This window comes from Ochotona curzoniae, unplaced genomic scaffold (genome assembly GCF_017591425.1).
Source record: "Ochotona curzoniae isolate NIBS_2020 unplaced genomic scaffold, NIBS_Ocur_1.0 contig_3190, whole genome shotgun sequence".
In the NCBI taxonomy this organism is placed as follows: Eukaryota; Metazoa; Chordata; class Mammalia; order Lagomorpha; family Ochotonidae; genus Ochotona; species Ochotona curzoniae.
The window spans coordinates 2180767-2198366 of NW_024465751.1; the positions used below are offsets into that span (position 1 = coordinate 2180767).

Genomic DNA, 17600 nt, shown 5'->3' on the forward strand with positions numbered 1-17600 from the left:
AGAAACAATGATTTAGTTGAGAGGCAGGAGAGAGAGAGACAGAGACCGAGACAGAGACAGAGAGAGAGAGCCAGGGTGTGCATCATTAGGAAAATTTAAGTTGAGCGTCAGAGGGTAGTACCAGAACTGGGCATTGCAATGGTACTGGCATTGCATGTAACTGGCTTTTAAGCCACTAGGCTGAATGCCCAACCTCTCCTAAGTCTCTTCTGTTGTTTGGCTAGCCTAGATTGCACCACTGAACATTTTCATCAGTGAGTTCAGTTAAGGACACACACACACATCAGTAATAATGTTTTTGGATGGCATAATGTAAAGATATTGAAAATGTTTTATGATAAAATTGCAATCCCTCCACAAATAAGAGCACAATACTAATGAGGTTATTATACAAAGTAGCCAACAAATTTAACCTACAGCATGAAAACTGTGCAAGTCTGACATTAATACCTTCTAAGAAATTTTGACATTTTACCCTAGTAATCTTTTCATGTACAGAAAACTGAGTCTTGATAAGTTAGTTTAGTTGCTATGTGATAGAGGGTAAACCCAGTTCTATTTAGCTACACAGCCTTTGTTCTCAGTCTTTCTTATGTACTAACTTGGTCTAAAAGTCCAAGAGGGGACGGCATGATTAGATATTTGGAAAAAGAACTATTAATTGACAGCTGGTTCAATACTATGACACTGCTGGAGACTGGGATGGGGGGAGGGAATAGAATGAAGGTAATATGACTTGAATTTCAATACTAAAGACAGGGATTCTAGAATGAGGAAGAGAACAATCTCAATGTCCACCAGCAGACACATGAGAAGGACTGGGTTTTAGGCACTAATAAGTGCTTTAGAAACTGGAAAAACTCAGAGAAGAGCAGTCATCATATGAGACTGAAGAGGAAAAAAAAAATCACATCTTATTCTAGGAAATGAGGTAAATGAACTGGAACTCTTGTAGTATGCAGAAGAGAGATCTTGGGAAGGTCATGGAAGGCGAAGGAAAGGGGGAGAAAGAAGGGGAAGGAGAAAGTAAGCTTTTATTAAACACCTTCCATTCATTTCACAGTCATCTGCCAAACAACTCTTTAAGAGAGATGCTCTTTGTTCTGATTCTACAAAGAAGGAGATATTTGGCAGTTCAAGTGCCTGGTGAATGTAACTTTTCTGGTCAGTGACAAAGTTGGAATTATGGACTGAGGGCAGACGGGCTCTGAATTCCATGTCTTTTCTATCACTTTGCAACTCACATTTGTTCCGTGCAGAACAAGCTGGCCCAGTAAGGGTGGGATCCTTGTCGTTGATGGAGTGCTGGGCAAACTTTATTAGGATACAGATGGGACAAGTGGAATTCAGTGGGATTGGAAATGCAAGAAATAAAGCCCTGCTGATTATTTGCCTCTGTGCTTCTCTGGAGGTCTATGTTACTTCCAATCGATGCCACAAATATAGTAAATGTGTATACAAGTTCTTGGTAAACATCCAGGTAAATGCGTGTGGGGGTTGTTACCAGGATTCTGACAGATTGATGTTATTGTGCTGCAAGGTCAAATACATTCAGACACTAGACATTTTTATTTGGATTTTTTAATATTTATTCGAAAGGCAGATTTTACAGAGAGAAGTAGAGAAGTCTTTCGTCACTCCCCACTGGCCACAACAGCCATAGCCGAGCCAATCCGAAGCCAGGAGCCTAGAGGACTTTCTTCCCAGTGTCCCACGCGGGTATAGGGTTCAGGGTCCCAAGGACTTGGGACACCCTCCGTTGCTTTTGCAGGCAATAAGCAGTGAACAGCATCAGAAGTGGAGCAGCTAGAACACAAACCAGAACCCATGTGGGATAGTGGTGCTAGAGGTAGAGGACTGGGCTGCCATGCCATTGCGATGGGCCCGCTAGGTACTTTTTCTTTTTAAGTATCATATTTCCAAAATCACTTAGGTCATTTCATTCAGCCTATGGTATTGCATTTGTGTATTACTGAACATCAATTAGACATGCAGCCCCTGCTCTCTAGAAATTTCTAAAATGGTTTTGGAGGCGGGCAGGCAGACATACACACAAGCCTCCAGGAAGTGAATCAGGATGTGAGGCACAGAAAATTCACTAGCTTTTTTGGAAGAGGAGAGAGGAATGCAGTAGTTTTGCCTGAGTAAAGTCCGTATTCTTCTTTCCAATATGGCTCTGTGACTGTTATCACGAGGCTCCACCAACCCTCATCCAAGCAAATTTTCCATTTCTAGAATATCTTCATAGTTTGGTTGCCTTTCAATGATACAGGCCTGTGTTTAGATACCCATAGAAACCTAGAGAAGCATAAGACTTCTCTGGATACCAGCCCAGAGGAGGTGACTCTGACCACTTGCACAGCCACACTAAAGGGAACTTTGCAAAGATCAGAGGAGCTCTCTGACTGCATGTTCACCCAGTGCCTGGCTTGCTGTTGGTAACTGCATAGTTATAATTTTCCCATTATAATGTTGAGACTGGTGATGTAGAAATTGAAGAGTATTCAGAGTTAGGGGGAGAGAGCACTTAAGAGCTTCCAGAATTAGAGAAAAAAAAAATGGTTATACGGTTGTTTCAGGACTGCAGGGTCATCTCATGGTGATACAGCTGTTTGAAACTCATCACAATTTAAAACAGAAAGAACTTTGTAGTTCAGGAAGGTCATAGATCAGAAGATGAAATCCAGGAGGTTAAAGGTGACAATTTTCAAGGTTAAAGGGGTAATTGAGGAACCCGACATGGGAGCCTAGTGGCTAAAATCCTCATCTTGCATGTCGGGATCCCATATAGATGCCAGTTAGTTTCCTGGCTGCTCCACTTCCCATCCAGCTCCCTGCTTGTGGCCTGGGAAAGCAGTGGAGGTTGGCCCAAAGCCTTGGGACCCTATATCCACATGTGAGACATGGAAGAAGCTCCTGGCTCCTGGCTTTAGATTAGCTCAGCTCTGGCTGTTGAAGCCACTTAGGGAGTGGAACCAGCAGACAGAAGATCTTTCTGTCTCTACTTCTCTCTTTAAATCTGACTTTCCAATAAAAAGAAATAAATATTTTTTAAAAAGAAGCCATGATAGTCTTGAATATGAAGAATTGTTTTGCCATCACTGTAGCCAATATGTGGTTTTGTGCAATTGCTTGTAGCAATAGGCGATTTGAAGGACTTTTTTCCTGTCGTTAGTTTTTCCTGTGATTTCCTGGATGGTGAGAGTTCCTTCAGATGCTGCTCCACAGATCCCCTGTCGGGCTCCCAGTATATCTGTCGGCGAAGTCCCCGGCTCCTCACCAATGGCTACTATATTTGGACAGAAGACAGTTTCTGCTGTGACAATGATGGCCATGTAACACTGAGCCCATCCCGGACCAGTGTTGTGTACAAAGAGAACTTGGTTAGGTAAGTAGAGGGTATTACATAAAGGGAGCTTAAGTCTGACTTGCCCATTAATTTCTCATTCATTCGTTTATTCATCCAGCAGTCACTTACAAGGAGCCCATTAGTGCTCCAGAAAGTGGACATGCAAGGGGAGTTAAGGAGAAGGGATGGCTGACATGGAAAATCAATAAAAGGCATCGGTAAGAAGGGGAAACGAAGGGAGACTAGAAGAACAGATGTGAACAAACTTGCTAAATATGATGATGACTGATGGGATCTTAAAAGAAAATAAATGCAAGAAAGGGATTAGGAGACAGTAATATAATTAAACATAATAGCAAATAGATCAATAGATGCCCAACTTATTGTGGGAAGGAGAGGTCTGCTATGTTCAATACTGAACATGAATGTATGGGCTGGATGAAGGGAGTTTAATTTTAGGCCAGGGATTTTGGATTTTCTTTTTCTGTAGACAAAGAAGAGCCTTTGACAAAGTATCAGTTTTTACTCTTAATAAAACAGCAGGGCTAAGGATGCAGAAGATGGATTGGTCTGAATTTGGATATGTGAGCAGAAACAAATACAATGGAAGCAACTGGAGACTGGGAGTCTGTGCGGTGAAAGAAAGCAGCAGGAGCAAGGCTAGGAAGTGGAGAGGGGTAGCGGATGAGAGGGCTGGCAAAGAGGCAAGCAACACGCGGTCTCTGGATGTGGGAATTCCAGCAAAGGAAAGACACGGGTATGAAACCTAGGTCTCTGCCTTTGTCAGTTGAATGGATAGTGGCACCATTTAGTTAGACCAGAGGAAAAAGATAGAGGCATATTTCAAGGACAGGGAGTGTAAGTTCATTTTGAATCAATGGATTCGAGAAATCACATCCATTTTCATTTGCCTCATACCACCATTATGCTGACTCTATCAGCCACTTTTTGACACAGTAACTCTGCACAAGAATTCCTATATCATCTTAGCACTAGTTAATACTGTGGTAACTTGTTTAGATCTAGTGTAGATTGGGCTGAGCTTGCCCTCAGTTAGAAATCATGTCTGCTCTCTCTGTGACAGCCTCCTTAGGACCTTTAGGTCACACGAAGGATGTTCTCCCCGTCAGAACTGCATGAATGCCAGAGGACACACCTCAAAAGCAAGTACCTATGTCTGCATCAAGCTGCTAGAGTCCCATTGGTCATTCCAAGTCACGTAGAAAAGCTGGAATGAGGGTCAGAGATATGTACTCTCTGTACTGGTGGAGAGGGGAAGGAAGAGGCACATATTTGCAGAAGAACAATCTAATTTATCATATGGGTGATGTGATCCACAGACTTCTCTCTCTAAACTAATAAGACAGAATTAAGGAACTTTTCTCTAAGTTTATGGAGCTTTTCGGTGGAACCAGGAGTCCAATTTAGATCATCTGACTGCAGAGAAACAGTCTGTGGCCCCTCCTCGCAATGTTATGCAGGTATTCTTGATGGCAGAGATGTTTCACCCACACATTGGATCAGTGCTGTCCCATAGTAGGTGCATCATAAATATTGATTGAATGAATGGATTGATGGGAGAATAATTACATAAACTTCCAATTTCTGCTTACGCAATTTAAGATAATCTCAAAATCTACAAATATCTTTAAAACTTGTTACAAGAACTTGTTCTGTTATTATGAAGTCTGTTATTTCTCAACTTGTGGTTACCTGAAATTGATGACCAAAGGAATTACAATACAACAAGCCTTCTCCAAGGCAGCTCTATTTACATTTGGTACATAATAATTTTCTTCTGTCCTGTGATTCACAGGAGGCTTAGCAGTGCCTCTGACCTCTACCCGGTGTGTACCAGTACCATCACTTTTCTGGCCTCAGATATTTTTTTTAAAATGTCTTTAGAAGCTGCCAATGTCCCCGGGGCCTGAAACTACCCTGGAATGAATTTACAAAATTTTCTCTAATCCATCTGAAAAGCAATAGAACCAAATGAAAATAAACCTCTGATTGCAACTGCAGCTGATCTTGTAGAAATTCATAATGTAAGGTCTTTCACAACAGCTCTTTGCATTACCTGGCTTTAGTTTAGGCTTTCAGTATGATGTGTTTAGCAGGAGAAGTCTTGACACAGCCCAGATATGACAATAAAACGTGTTACTCCATGTATAGCTTGAATAATCTGGCTGCCTTGGAGACATCCTCCAAGGTCAAGGATATTTTGGAAAAGCAAATTAGTTCATGTTACTTACCATGGTCCCTTTTCCCTCAGCATGCTTCAGAGGTCTTGCTTTGATCCCACATGAAGTCCCAGATCTTCTGCATGAGACACAAGGTTCAAGCTCTACCTGTTTTACTTTTCCAGGGTGATTTCCAGGCATTATCCAAATGCGAAACCTAAACATTCTTTTTAGGCAGCTCAGGTCTCACTTACTCCAGAAAGCCTTCTCTGCTGCTCCACGGGCAATGCCTTTACCAGAGCTTTCCTAGAGACTGCTAGTGTGTGTGCTCCCAGTGGGACCTGGCAATCAACAGCAAGGCTGAGCTAGATGGACTGTCTTGGATTTGCATCCAGCCATGTCAGCAGGCAGTGGCAGGACTGCTGGAGCTGGACTGCCTTAGATTTGCACCCCAGCCATGTCAGCAGGCAGCGGCAGGACTGCTGGAGCTGGACTGTCTTGGGTTTGCATCCAGCCATGTCGCTTACTAGCCAGATGACCTTAGTCAAGTGATCTTATCACTCTAAGTCTCGGTTTCCTGATCCGAAAAATGTGAAGATAGTGGCATCAACCTCGTAGGGCTATTGTGAGGATTAGGTCATTTAGTAGATCTGTGAGAGAGACCCCAGGAGCAGGTGAACTCAGTGAGAGCACTGAGTATGTCTGCTTCATTCTTATCTTTCACCTGTAGTAGCTTGTAAACATTTTTGTAAACATGCGCTAGGTCTTTCATCTCATAACCTTGATCTCAGGATATGACACATGGTAGAATTTGGGGGAACTTCCAAAAAGTACAGAATTGGACTGCAAGTGCATACTCGCTCCTGTATCACTCTCAGTCTCTAAGCTGGGGTGATTACTCTTCACTATTCATCTTGCGACTTTCGTATCTTTCCAGGATATTTAGAAAGAAAAGGAAGATCCGCCATTCCCTTTCATCTCTCTTCGACCTGGGTGCCTCTGAATCCTGGCTGCATGAAAGTATTTTTGACAGTGATTCTTCCCCAAGGGAAGAAAAATGGTTAGAAGGAATCAGGAGTCTGGAGACATACCATTGCAATCAAAATGGTGAGTCTAAATCTTCCCTTCCTTGGTGAACTATCATCTCCAAATGGATAGTAGCAACCTTGGGCCCCAGGACCAATGTCAACCCAAAGATGACAGTCATCATGACAGAGAGGATGGACCACAATTTAAAACTTCATATACATTTCTCTCCATACCACCTGTTCAGTCGAAATGCAAATGTTTCCATGTCTTGTAAAAAATTTTAATTAAAATATGTGAATTACTGAGTGATAACACTTAGCAAATACTTACAGAGTTCCAGTGCCTCTTTATGATATGTGGATGAGTGAATATTGAAGCCATAGAGTGGAAGAGGAAGAGAATATAAAACTAGTAGAAGAGGCCTAGACTAGGATTCTGTGAACTGTGATGTAGAATGGATGAACGGAGTAAGATTAGGCTGCAAGAGCAATAGCAAGGAAATTTCCACAGAGGTGAGTAGAAAACCAAGAGTCTTGTAGCATGAAACAGCAGAATGCCGATTCAGGAGGAAGCAGTCAACAGTGGATATAAACAAGTAACAGGGTGAGGACCAACTGTGCTTAGCAGTCACTGACCTGGAGGTTGCTGGCAGTGGAGTGAAAGTGGTGGAAGGAGGATGAGGGTGAACAGAGAGCAGGAAGCAAAGAAATGGAGATGTGCTTTCTGGAAGACTGATGTCTGGTGGGAAAGGAAGGAGAGCGACCAGTTGACAGGTGGAGGGGAAGGAGATGAGTGGGGGATCCACTGCTACCTCCTCTTCCACTTCTTCCTGCTATTGCCAATGGAAGACATCTGGGAATGTTTCTCTTCATTGATGAATGGACTTGAAATACAAAATACAAATGAGCTTATAGATCCACTTTATTATTTGAATCACACAGCTGTTGTTTTTCCATTTATTCCTTCACTTGGATAATTCCCTGAATACTGCTATGGTCACCTTGCCAAGCACACATTCATCAAGGTTGAATAAGACAAGCCCCAGCCTTGAGAAAATCCTGCCTTAAAACAGAAAGATAAATGTGTCTGCACATAATTAGAGTATAATGCCTTAAGCACCACGAGAGACTTAGGAGCAATGTGCCACAGGTTTAGCTAGGGAAGACTATGTCAGCTCTGCCACTTGGGGGCTGGGCAGGGCAGGGAGAAGACATCTCAACAGGTCTTAAAAGGATGAGTTAAATCACCAGGGATTCTGGTGGTATTCTCACCTTTCCCATTCTGGCTTCCAGCCTCCTGAGAGGGCTCAAATGTAGCCTTTTCATTGTCTGCTTAACACAGTGTACATGGTCTTTTGATTAACCAGAATTGATGGCACACTTTGTGGGGTACAGTATAAAATCATTCAAAATGTTTATGCATTATGGGTCATATATTTGGCCTGGCAGTTGAAATGCAAGTTGAAGCACCCACATCATACATCAGCTTCAGCCCGAATCCCTGATTCCAGCATCCTGCTAATGGCTATCTTTGGATAGCTCAAGTGGTTGGATCTCTGTCACCGCCCCACCCAATCTGGGGTCAGCAGTGCATCCTTGGCACCTGGTTTTGACTTGGTTCAGTTCTGGCCTTTGCAGGTATTTGGAAAGTGAACCGGAGGTTCAATGTTCTCTCTCTCTCACTCTCAGAAAAACACAGAATAAATAAAGTGTTGAAGCATTTCAAGTATCAACAGCACAGCACTAAATCAGAAGTGGATCTTTTTGAGCATGGGGCACTCTGGTCCCTTTGCAATTGCGTTTTTCCAATGTTGTGTTGCAGATCTTATCTTTGACTCCTTTCCCTTGCACGCTCCCAGCTGTTATCACAACAATCTGCTTTCAGTTTCTTCAATGATCCATGCTTTTCTATACGTCTGTGGATTTGCTCAGGTTATTTGCTCCACTGTAAACACGCGCTGATTCGTTTAGAAGAGTACATTGAGGCTCCATTCTGTGGCAAGCACTACTGAATGCAATGGACACAGTAGTGAACACAACAGAGGAAGTGACTGGTTCTCACGGAGTCTTCATAGGAGGAGACAAATAGTAGATCAATGCTGCAGCATGTTAGAAAGTGCTGAGTGGCTGGAGAACTACAAAGTAATGTGGATTGTAAGTTTAGAAAATGTTGGCGCTAGATGGAGCCACTGCCCCTGGCAGGACTGCAGCTCCCAGCATGCCTAGCAGCCCGGCTGGGAGCCAGGACTTGGAGTGTTCAGGCCTCCATGGCGCTTTAGGCTGCTCGTTCAGTTGTGGAGGTTGAGGTGGAGCTTGTGGCCTGGAAATACAACTCTGGCCGAAAGGAAAGATGGAAGCGTGGCCGTGGTGTGAGGAGGGGCGATGGCCGCTGTATGGTGGGGAGAGGCCAGGATGATGACACGGAATTGGGAACATGTTGTAACTGCAATAAAGCATGGAGATCCCAGGAGGCAAAGAGGGTGACACCCAGTGTGCAGACAGTGAGAACCAGCTTGAGTTTTCAGTGATGTCACAAGATGTGCTGGAAGGTAATTCATTTACAGACACTGCCAGCTGCCAGTATTACACTGGAGTTTTAGGTTTCTTGATATTCTGAAAGAAATTAAGCATTTTGATTCAGATGCAAGAAGTTCAAGAAGATCATTATGGAACAGAGATCAGGCCAAGCTTGGAATCAATGGGTTATCACTGTGAGTATAACATGAGGGCAGGAACAAAACCTGATGGTTGCACCATTTGCTTTAAACATTCCAAATTTTTACTCTTATCCATGAGCCCAGTGGAATTCTACTACCCTGGATTTTCTTTGACAGAGATGATGTCAGAAAATTTTACTCTTGCGGCCCAAAATTCCATGTGGTGCCTCCTCTGCAATCTGCGTGGATTGTACAACAAATGTCCAAGGCAAGGAGACATTAAGCTGACCCAGCTGGCCATGTTGCTCGCAGATATCTTCAGCATGGCCCATCAGAAAGATGGCAGCTGCTATCCCATTGTTACGTCTGGTGGCTGTAATTCTGTTCCTGCTTCCCCACTCTATAATTTCATAAAGGAAGGAAAATTGAATTATGAAGGTCTTACCATCAGCAAGGCCAGGGATCGTTTTCATGGGGACAAAGAAGTTTGTCTGTCCCAATTTGGCCCCCAGTGTCTCACGGAACTGTGCGTATGAGATGCAGCAGGTACTCAAAGTAAAAAAGGCAATGACCTGACCCGGCAGCAAGAGCAACAGAAGCCCTAGTGACAGCTGAAAAGTTATCTTCAAGCTTACAGCACCATTTCAGCTCGTCATCTGTTTATTCATTCCGCTTTCCTGACACTGGGATTCCAGAAGTGACATCTGTCATTCCCCAAGTGCCAGAACTGTGGATTGTATTTTGTATTCTGCAGAAAAGGAAGCTATCACTGAACACCAAGAAATTGAAATGCAGAAGAAAATACAGTTTAAAATAACTGGGTGGGGCTGTTGTGACGTAGCGGTTAGGGTTACTGCCTGTAATGCTGGCATCCCACGTGGGCACTTGGTTTGCTGCTCCTCTGCCAATGTGGCTCCCTGCTGGCCTGGAAAAGGCAGCAGAAGATGACCCAAGAGTTTGGGCCCCTGCCACCAAATTGGGAGACCAGATGAAAATCCTGGCTTCTGGCTCCCATGTGACCCAGTCCTGGTCATGGTAGCCATCTGGCACTGACGTAGCTCTGGTTGGTGGCTTGCAACTTCTTGCTAGACTGTTGCTTCTTGGGGAACAAGACTTATGGACCGTGAATGGACTTCTCAATGAGAACAACTCTTCCAACCACCTGCTTCTGGTGGCCAAGTTCAGGCTTCAGCTCTGACTCTTTGATTACTTGCTTCCACTTCCTATTCTTTTTCCAAAAAATGTAAAAGTTTTTCTTAAATGCTTGCATGTTCATTTTTGTGCTGTGGCATTTTGAAGAAGCTATACTAAATGCTTGAAGCACGTAAGAAGAAATCAGTTTACCAAAAAAAATTGTTTTAATAATGAAAAATATTTTCCTGAAAGCTGAGACATATTCTTTATTGTAAAAAAAAAAAAGGTAAATATTTTTTATTTCATATCCAGTAAAACTGACAGTGATTTTAAATGCAGTGCATCTTCTTTAAGGAAAAAAAAAAGGGTAATTTTGGAACCAGCATTTGAAGGCTAAGCTTCTGCCTGTGGAGCCAGCATTCACACAGGTCTCAGCCCCTGTTTGAGTCCTGGCTACTCCATTTCCAATCCAACTCTACTTACGTGCCTGGGAAAGCTGTGGAGTTTGGCCCAGGTGCCTGGGCTCCTGCAGCCATGTGGGAGACCCAGAGGAAGCAGAGGTCTGCATTTGGATCTGTCTAACAGCTGTGCAGATATGTAGGGGAGGAAGAATCAGGATGACGCAAACTTCTGGACCAGGAGGGCTGTCTGGGACTGAGTGAGGGCAAGAACCATTGGGAAAACGTCAACTGTGTGTGTTGAGGGTACATGTGGGGCAGGACAAAAACACTGTGAGGCAATTCCAAGAATTTTTGCCTTTTCATTTGAGCAACCAGGGAGATCCTTAGGGGATTTTATGCAGACTAGCCACTTGTACCAAATGCCGTCCAGACAGGAGCAGTCTGGCTGCTGTATTCAGATCAGATGACAGGTGTCGGAGGCAGAGGCCTGGAAACCACTGCGGGGGCCGAAGGGCTGGTTTCAGAGGTGAGATAACTGCAGTTATCACAGGGCGCAGTGAGCAGGGTTCTAGACACATGTCAAAGCTTCAAGCAAAAGATCTGCCATGCGGGCTGTGTAGGAAAAAGCCCACCTGCTCATTACATTCCAAGTGTTTTGCATTCTGTCTTATTTAGATGTACCACCTTGTTTGCATATATCATCTTTTTAAAAGAGCGCTCTAGAATCCCTAGGAGGTAGGTGAAGTTATCCTGTTTATGATGATCACGGTGAAGTAGCCTGCCCAAGTGCATCAGCTTATGAACAGCAGAGTTGGAATGCAACCCGGGTCTGTGTGGGTGAAAGCACAGCCTTGGCTCTTGGTCAGGAAGGCTTTTGTTCTCCGTGCCAAGGTGCACTCCAGGGTGTATCTCACAGCCCAGACCCAGCAGCAAGCCAGTCTTTATAATACTATCATGCAGTAGTTTATATATAATGTGCTAATCACAGGACTATTGCTTTTTACACTGTTTCTTGGGCAGAAAACCCAAATACTATGTTATTCTTTATAAACTTTTACTTTTTTATCCTTATAAAATTATATATCATTTGCAACCAAATGACTCCAAGTAGGGCTCACTGGGCTCAAAAGACAAATATCTTATGTTCTCTCTGATATGAGGCAAAATTATGTAAAATACAAGATCACTAGCTCTTTTAATACTATCCGTGCTCTACCTCAGGGGGTTGAATTTTTAAATTTTTCATTCATTCAAAAAAGATTTTTTCTTATTAACTTTCTTCCTGACTCATAGGTCACACGTTAGCATTATGCACTTGAAGAAAACTTTTGATTTTTTTTAGTTATTACTAGCATTTTATGATACAGGCCCATAGGCTCTGGGATTTTCTTTTTAATTTCTTCAGTGACACATCGGTCATTCAATAGTATGTTATTTAATTTGTTGTTAATTTTAATTTTTTTCTTTCTGTTGTTGATTTTGTTTTATGGCTTTTCATTTAAGAGGATTTGTAGTAACTGTGTAATAGAGGCTATCATATCCAGATTGAAGACACGATGCAATATGCATCTCTACTTCCAAATCAAAGATGGACTTCAGATGACAATACGATGCTTGATGGTACGATGCTGGACTCTGCCGTTGTCCATGACGACAGTGTCAGGACACACTTGGATAGCAGAATGATGGACTTATGACCGCTTATGAGGAGCTATACTGTTGTAATGATATAGGGGGAAATCAGTGAGTAGAGGAGGTTGGGATTTTGGGGACCAGAGAAGGGAAATTCCAGAGCCTATGGAACTGTATCATCAAAAAATAAAATAAATAAATTTAATTGAAAATTATATAAAGCTAACAATCATACAATCCAGAGGAGCCAAGGAGCCCTTTATCCAGCCTCATGTCCTGGTAGCAGGGTACACAACAAGAGCACTTTATCAAACCCAGCAAGCTGATACTGGCACAGCTGTGAGAACTGCAATGGCCACAGCTAAAACTGGCTGAAGTCAGGAGTTCTTGCGGGCCTCCTGTGTGGGTGCAGTGTCCCAAGGGCTTGGGTCATCCTCTGTTGCTTTCTCAGGCAATAGCAGAGAGGTGGATCAAAAGTAGGACAGGTCTGGAACCAGCACCCAAATGGGATGCTGATGTCTCAAGCAGAGGCTTTATTTGCTGTGCAACAAGATGGATGCCATAAATAATTGAGGAAAAAATCCTTAAAATAATACAGCACTCATTGGCTGAGACCAAGCACATTCTGTGATATGGCAAAAGAAAATCAGGAAAATGATGTTTCCATGGCTGAAATCTTGGAATCATTATTCAAAAGGCAGTGTCCCATGTGTTTCAAAATTAACATTGAGTTTTCCCATGGTTGCTTTTTCAACATGTGCCCAAACAATTTGAAGGTAAGTGGAGTGAAACAGAGCTGTATGTACATGAGGTGTCTTACTAAAATTTGCATGCTTTCCAAAGAGCCTCCAAATATAGCCAGTAACCCACAGCACCCCCGCCACCCATCAGTCATTAGTCCACCTGGGTGCACACAGGACTGTGACATTGCTCATCTCTGCTGTCAACTGTAATTAACTCATTCCCAGATTGTTGGTTTTCCAGATTTATCCAAGGCCTCATGAATTTTATCAGCAATTTATTTATTTATTTTGGGGAAGTGCTGCCTAGTTAGAAGACTCCAGAAAAACTCAAAATTAAACTGTTGTGCTGTTTTCCCTCTCTGCAGTGGATGCAATCAACAACTGTTCTTCCTGATTTTCTCTTGCTCCATTTTTTTTCTTTTTTCTGATTTTGTTTGTCCTGAGCTCACCCTTCCCCAGCTGTGTTGAGACAACTTTTCCTCATTAGTTGCGATTCATTCGTTAGCTGTGGCATTTTTGCAATTTCCAGACCCAGGACTGTAATTCGGGATGTGTTCCCAGAACTTCGTAAATCATTCTGAAAGAGAATAGAGAGTTCATGCAGGGAGGACTGTGCACAGCCTTCTGCCGGGATTGCTGCAGAAAGGCAAGGTGGCCACAGGGAAGTCCTCAGATTGGTCCACAGCTTTGTCGAGAGCAAATGCCACTTCCAAAAGTTATCTTTGGGGACCACAACTGTTGGTGGCTGTATCTTTCTCTTTGTAGGGAGCAGTAGTGTATTCTTACCATGCGATGATATGGAAGCTGTGCTTGGAAAGTACAGAATCCTCCCCTTGCAGCTGCGGTGGGCCGTCCTAAATGTAAAGAAACCAATCAGGACGAATGAAAGGATTCTCTTCCGCTATAAAACACTTGCAGCTGTCTGCTGAGACGCATTGTTCCTTATGCTCCTTCCAAGCATTTGTAAGGCTGCAGGGGGAAAAAAATAAGCATGCCATGGCAAAAGTGACTTGGGGGCAAATCACCTCCTCAGAGATGGACAATTCTTGACCATTTTTAGATATTCAGGTTTTATCACAGTTTTTTGTGTTGAAGGCCACCTCTTTTGAAGAAAGCTCTGTGTGAAAATTCTGGTACATGAGGCATTTTGGAATGTTGTTCAGCTCTCAGTTGCAAAACTCAATGTCCAGCCAGGCAGTCTTGGGAAACATCTCAGGATTATCTTCGGCATTGTCATGGTGTTGGCCACACGTCGTAGTTAAGGCCAACTCATGTGTATACAGCCAGTTGTGGAGTTCTCCGTACTTTTACACTTTTGGATTAATTTAATCATTTTGTATTTTTTTTCATTAAATGGCTTGATAGAGATAGGGTTGATAAGAAGCAAGTGCAGACTTTTAATGCAGACAATCTGATGTATGTGACATATGCAAGTGCTCATGCTTTCATCAGCACAGCCAAGCTAACAGACAGACCCAAGGCTCTTGTGCCACTCTGCAATGTGTAGTATGAACATGGCACAGGGGAACTGCTTTCTCAACTTACATCTCATTGTGTACTGTGGGTACACGATTGTACCACAGCCTCTCAGAACCGCCTCATGCAACGCAACCGACCCTCTGTCTCCATGGAACAACTCTATCTTCTCCGCCCTAACACTGTTTCTCTGTGTCTCTGCGTCTGTGAGTTTAATTGTTTCAGGTACTGTATGAAAAGGAATCATGTATTCTTTGTCCTGTAACTGACTGACTTCAGGCAGCATATGGCCTCTAGGTTCAACTGCGCTGTTGCACTGTCAGGATTTCCTCAGTGATTCATGATGAATGGGAGTATGTACACATGTGAGCTGTTTCATGGCTACTCTGGCTAGTACTGCATTATCATTGTCCAGGACCTCTTCTGCAGCATGGCTGTTAGAGAGTGACCTGAGTAACTCTCTTTCAACTGTTTTCTTTTCTTTTCTTTCTTTATTAATTTATTTTTGTTTGGAACTCAGATTTACAGAGAGAAGGAGAGACAGAGAGAAAAATCTTCCATCTGCTGCTTTACTCTCCAAGCGGCTTCAACAGCTATTGCTACACCGATCCAAAGTCAGAAACAGGAGCTTCTTCTGGGTGTCCCATAAGGGTGCAGGGTCCCAAGACCTTGGGCTGTCCTCAACTGCTTTTCCAGGCCACAAGTAGGGAGCTGGATGGGAAGTGGAACAGCTGGGGTATGAGCTGGCACCCATATGGGATCCCGTCACATGCAAGGCGAGGACTTTTTCCACTCTACTGCTTTGGGCTCCTTTTGCACTGTTTTCTTTCTCTCTGGCATCCAGCAGAGGAGCATCCTCATACTAACTACCAAGTGGCCCCCAAGTCTCCTGTGGGGTAATGTGGTTTCCAATAACACCAACTCACAGGCTCAGAATCCGGCTGGGTGGTACCCAGGCATTGTCAGGTCTCAAGCCCAGGCAAGGAGGCCATTCTACTTCCTGGCATCTTCACATTAGGGTGATATCTAGGTTTTGTGGGAATGAAAACAGACCACTCTCTCTGACCTTCTCCATAAGCTCAGGTTCAGTTTTAAGCAGAGCGAAGAGGTGCAGCTGAGTCTCCCCACTTCCACTGGAACTTGGCATGCATGAGCCTGTTAAATCTAGCTGTGTGCTTAGTGTTAATGGCTGGGGGCTGTTACCTTGAGCTGGTCCTCTCCTCAGGGAACTTTTAGTCTAGTGGGGGAGGCAGATGTTAAGCCAACATCACATAGATCATGTTTTGACGGCACATGGTCATAAAGTTATTACACAATCATAAATTGTCGCTTGTCCAGTAAAGGCAGAGGGCAAGGTGTTTTGACAAGAGAAAGCACGCCCACAAATGACAGATACGTGTTCCCTACATGGCCCCTTGAAGCCCATGCTTGGTTACAGGGTAGGAACAATGACAAGGCTTTGTACAAACAGCTCAGCTTTCTTTATGACTGGGCTCCTTAGCCTCAGCATGATTGATAGGTGGGGGCAGACAGTTCTTCTTCGTTGCACCTTTTTGTGAGCTCCACAGGCCTCCAAGTCCCTAGATCCCCCCTTCCCCTTCCCAAGATGTGGCTACCTGAGGTGTCTCTGGTTATTGCCTAAGGCTCCTGGGAGGAGAAATGACCCCATAAAGAACCAGTGTTAAGTGAGGGGTTCACAGCGTCTGGAGCAGGAGACTGGGAACATGGCAGATGTCCAAGGCCGAGTGAGCTTTTTAACACTGGCATGTGTCCTGTTTCACTCGTGCTGACATTCCTTGACTCCAGACTGCCAGAGTCTGAGCTCCTGAGTGCAACTTGAGCTCTGCTGAGCAGGTCGAACTGGCGCCATCCCCTAGGCGCTACACTCCTCCCACCACTTACACACTCCTTGTCCGTGGGCTGGGAACCCGCCATATTATTTCATAGAATTGATGTCTTACATGTTTCTCTCCCCTCTCTTTCCTCATTCTGCTTCTCCCTGAAGCCCCAATGTCACTCTTTCCCCTCATCCTCTGCTCCCATTTTCTTGCCCTGACTCTTCTTCTTCCCAGTGTCTCTCTGCAAGAACTCCTGCTTATTCTTCAAGTTTCCATTTAAGTTCTGTGGCCTCTGTGGTACCTCCCTGGATTTCCAGACACACCTTCTGTAACTGGTGGCAAGGACCACACTGTGTCCTGATCATTCACTTGCATGTCTCTATGGCTCCATGCAGAGGGCACAGCAGTATCTTATCTGACTACTTTCTTACAGCTCCTTGTTCGGGGCTATTTGTAAGGCATAGACAGCAGGTACATTGTAGGAGCCAACAGAGGTGCTTGGCTTCTATCTGTGGTGCTTTCATCTTTTCCATTTCCTAAGTGCCTCTGGCCTGAGGTATGTTCTGGATCCCTCCAGGCAGTCCCTCCTGCCACCTGTTGTCTTTCCTTAGTTAGGCTCAAGCCAAGCAGAGATAGCCTTTCTGTTTATTAAGTAGCATGATTCAGATGCTCCTTCCCAGCCTTCTGAAGCCTATCCTGAATGATGAGAATCAGCTGCCTGATCCCTTTATTTCTTTTCCCCGTCTTTCCTTTTTCCTATCCATAGGGGATATGGCTCTTCCTTCCCAGCCTTCCAGGTTGTCTTTGCTGGAGGCCACTTCCGATGCTTGCTCAACTCTACACCAGGGTATCAGGCAGCTACCATACAATCAAGTCAGGAGAACAAAGCCGTCATGGATGATAATCCTAGTAGCTAAAAATATGTGATAAATCGTCAAGAGTCATTTCTGTCTTAAACACCCCTGGGTGACTGACAAGTCCTCTCCCATTACCAGCAAGGAATCTGCCATTCTGTTTGGTCTTGTATGTATCATTTATAATCTCTACTAATGACAGAAGCCCCAGTTTCCTTGTCTCCACCACACTTCAAGATGTTTGTTTCTTCTTTTTCTTTTCCTTGATCAAAACCACTTTGAGAAGTAAGAGCTGTTGTCCTGCTGCA

General features: G+C 43.9%; 1 protein-coding gene and 1 pseudogene across 17 annotated transcripts in view; both read left to right on the plus strand.

The window, feature by feature from the left end:
• Window positions 1–17600, plus strand: part of TMEM71 (transmembrane protein 71) — a 65542-nt gene that overhangs the window by 4963 nt on the left and 42979 nt on the right. For all 17 annotated transcript variants that reach the window (XR_005883755.1, XR_005883749.1, XR_005883751.1 and 14 more), the window contains 2 exons: window positions 3176–3388; window positions 6467–6636. Coding sequence is in view for 10 of the 17 variants with exons in the window: in XM_040979263.1 (XP_040835197.1) it covers window positions 3176–3388; window positions 6467–6636 (383 nt within the window). In the remaining 7 variants the exon portion in view is untranslated. The remainder of the gene's footprint in view (window positions 1–3175; window positions 3389–6466; window positions 6637–17600) is intronic.
• On the plus strand, window positions 6644–10437 carry LOC121155853 (annotated as a pseudogene).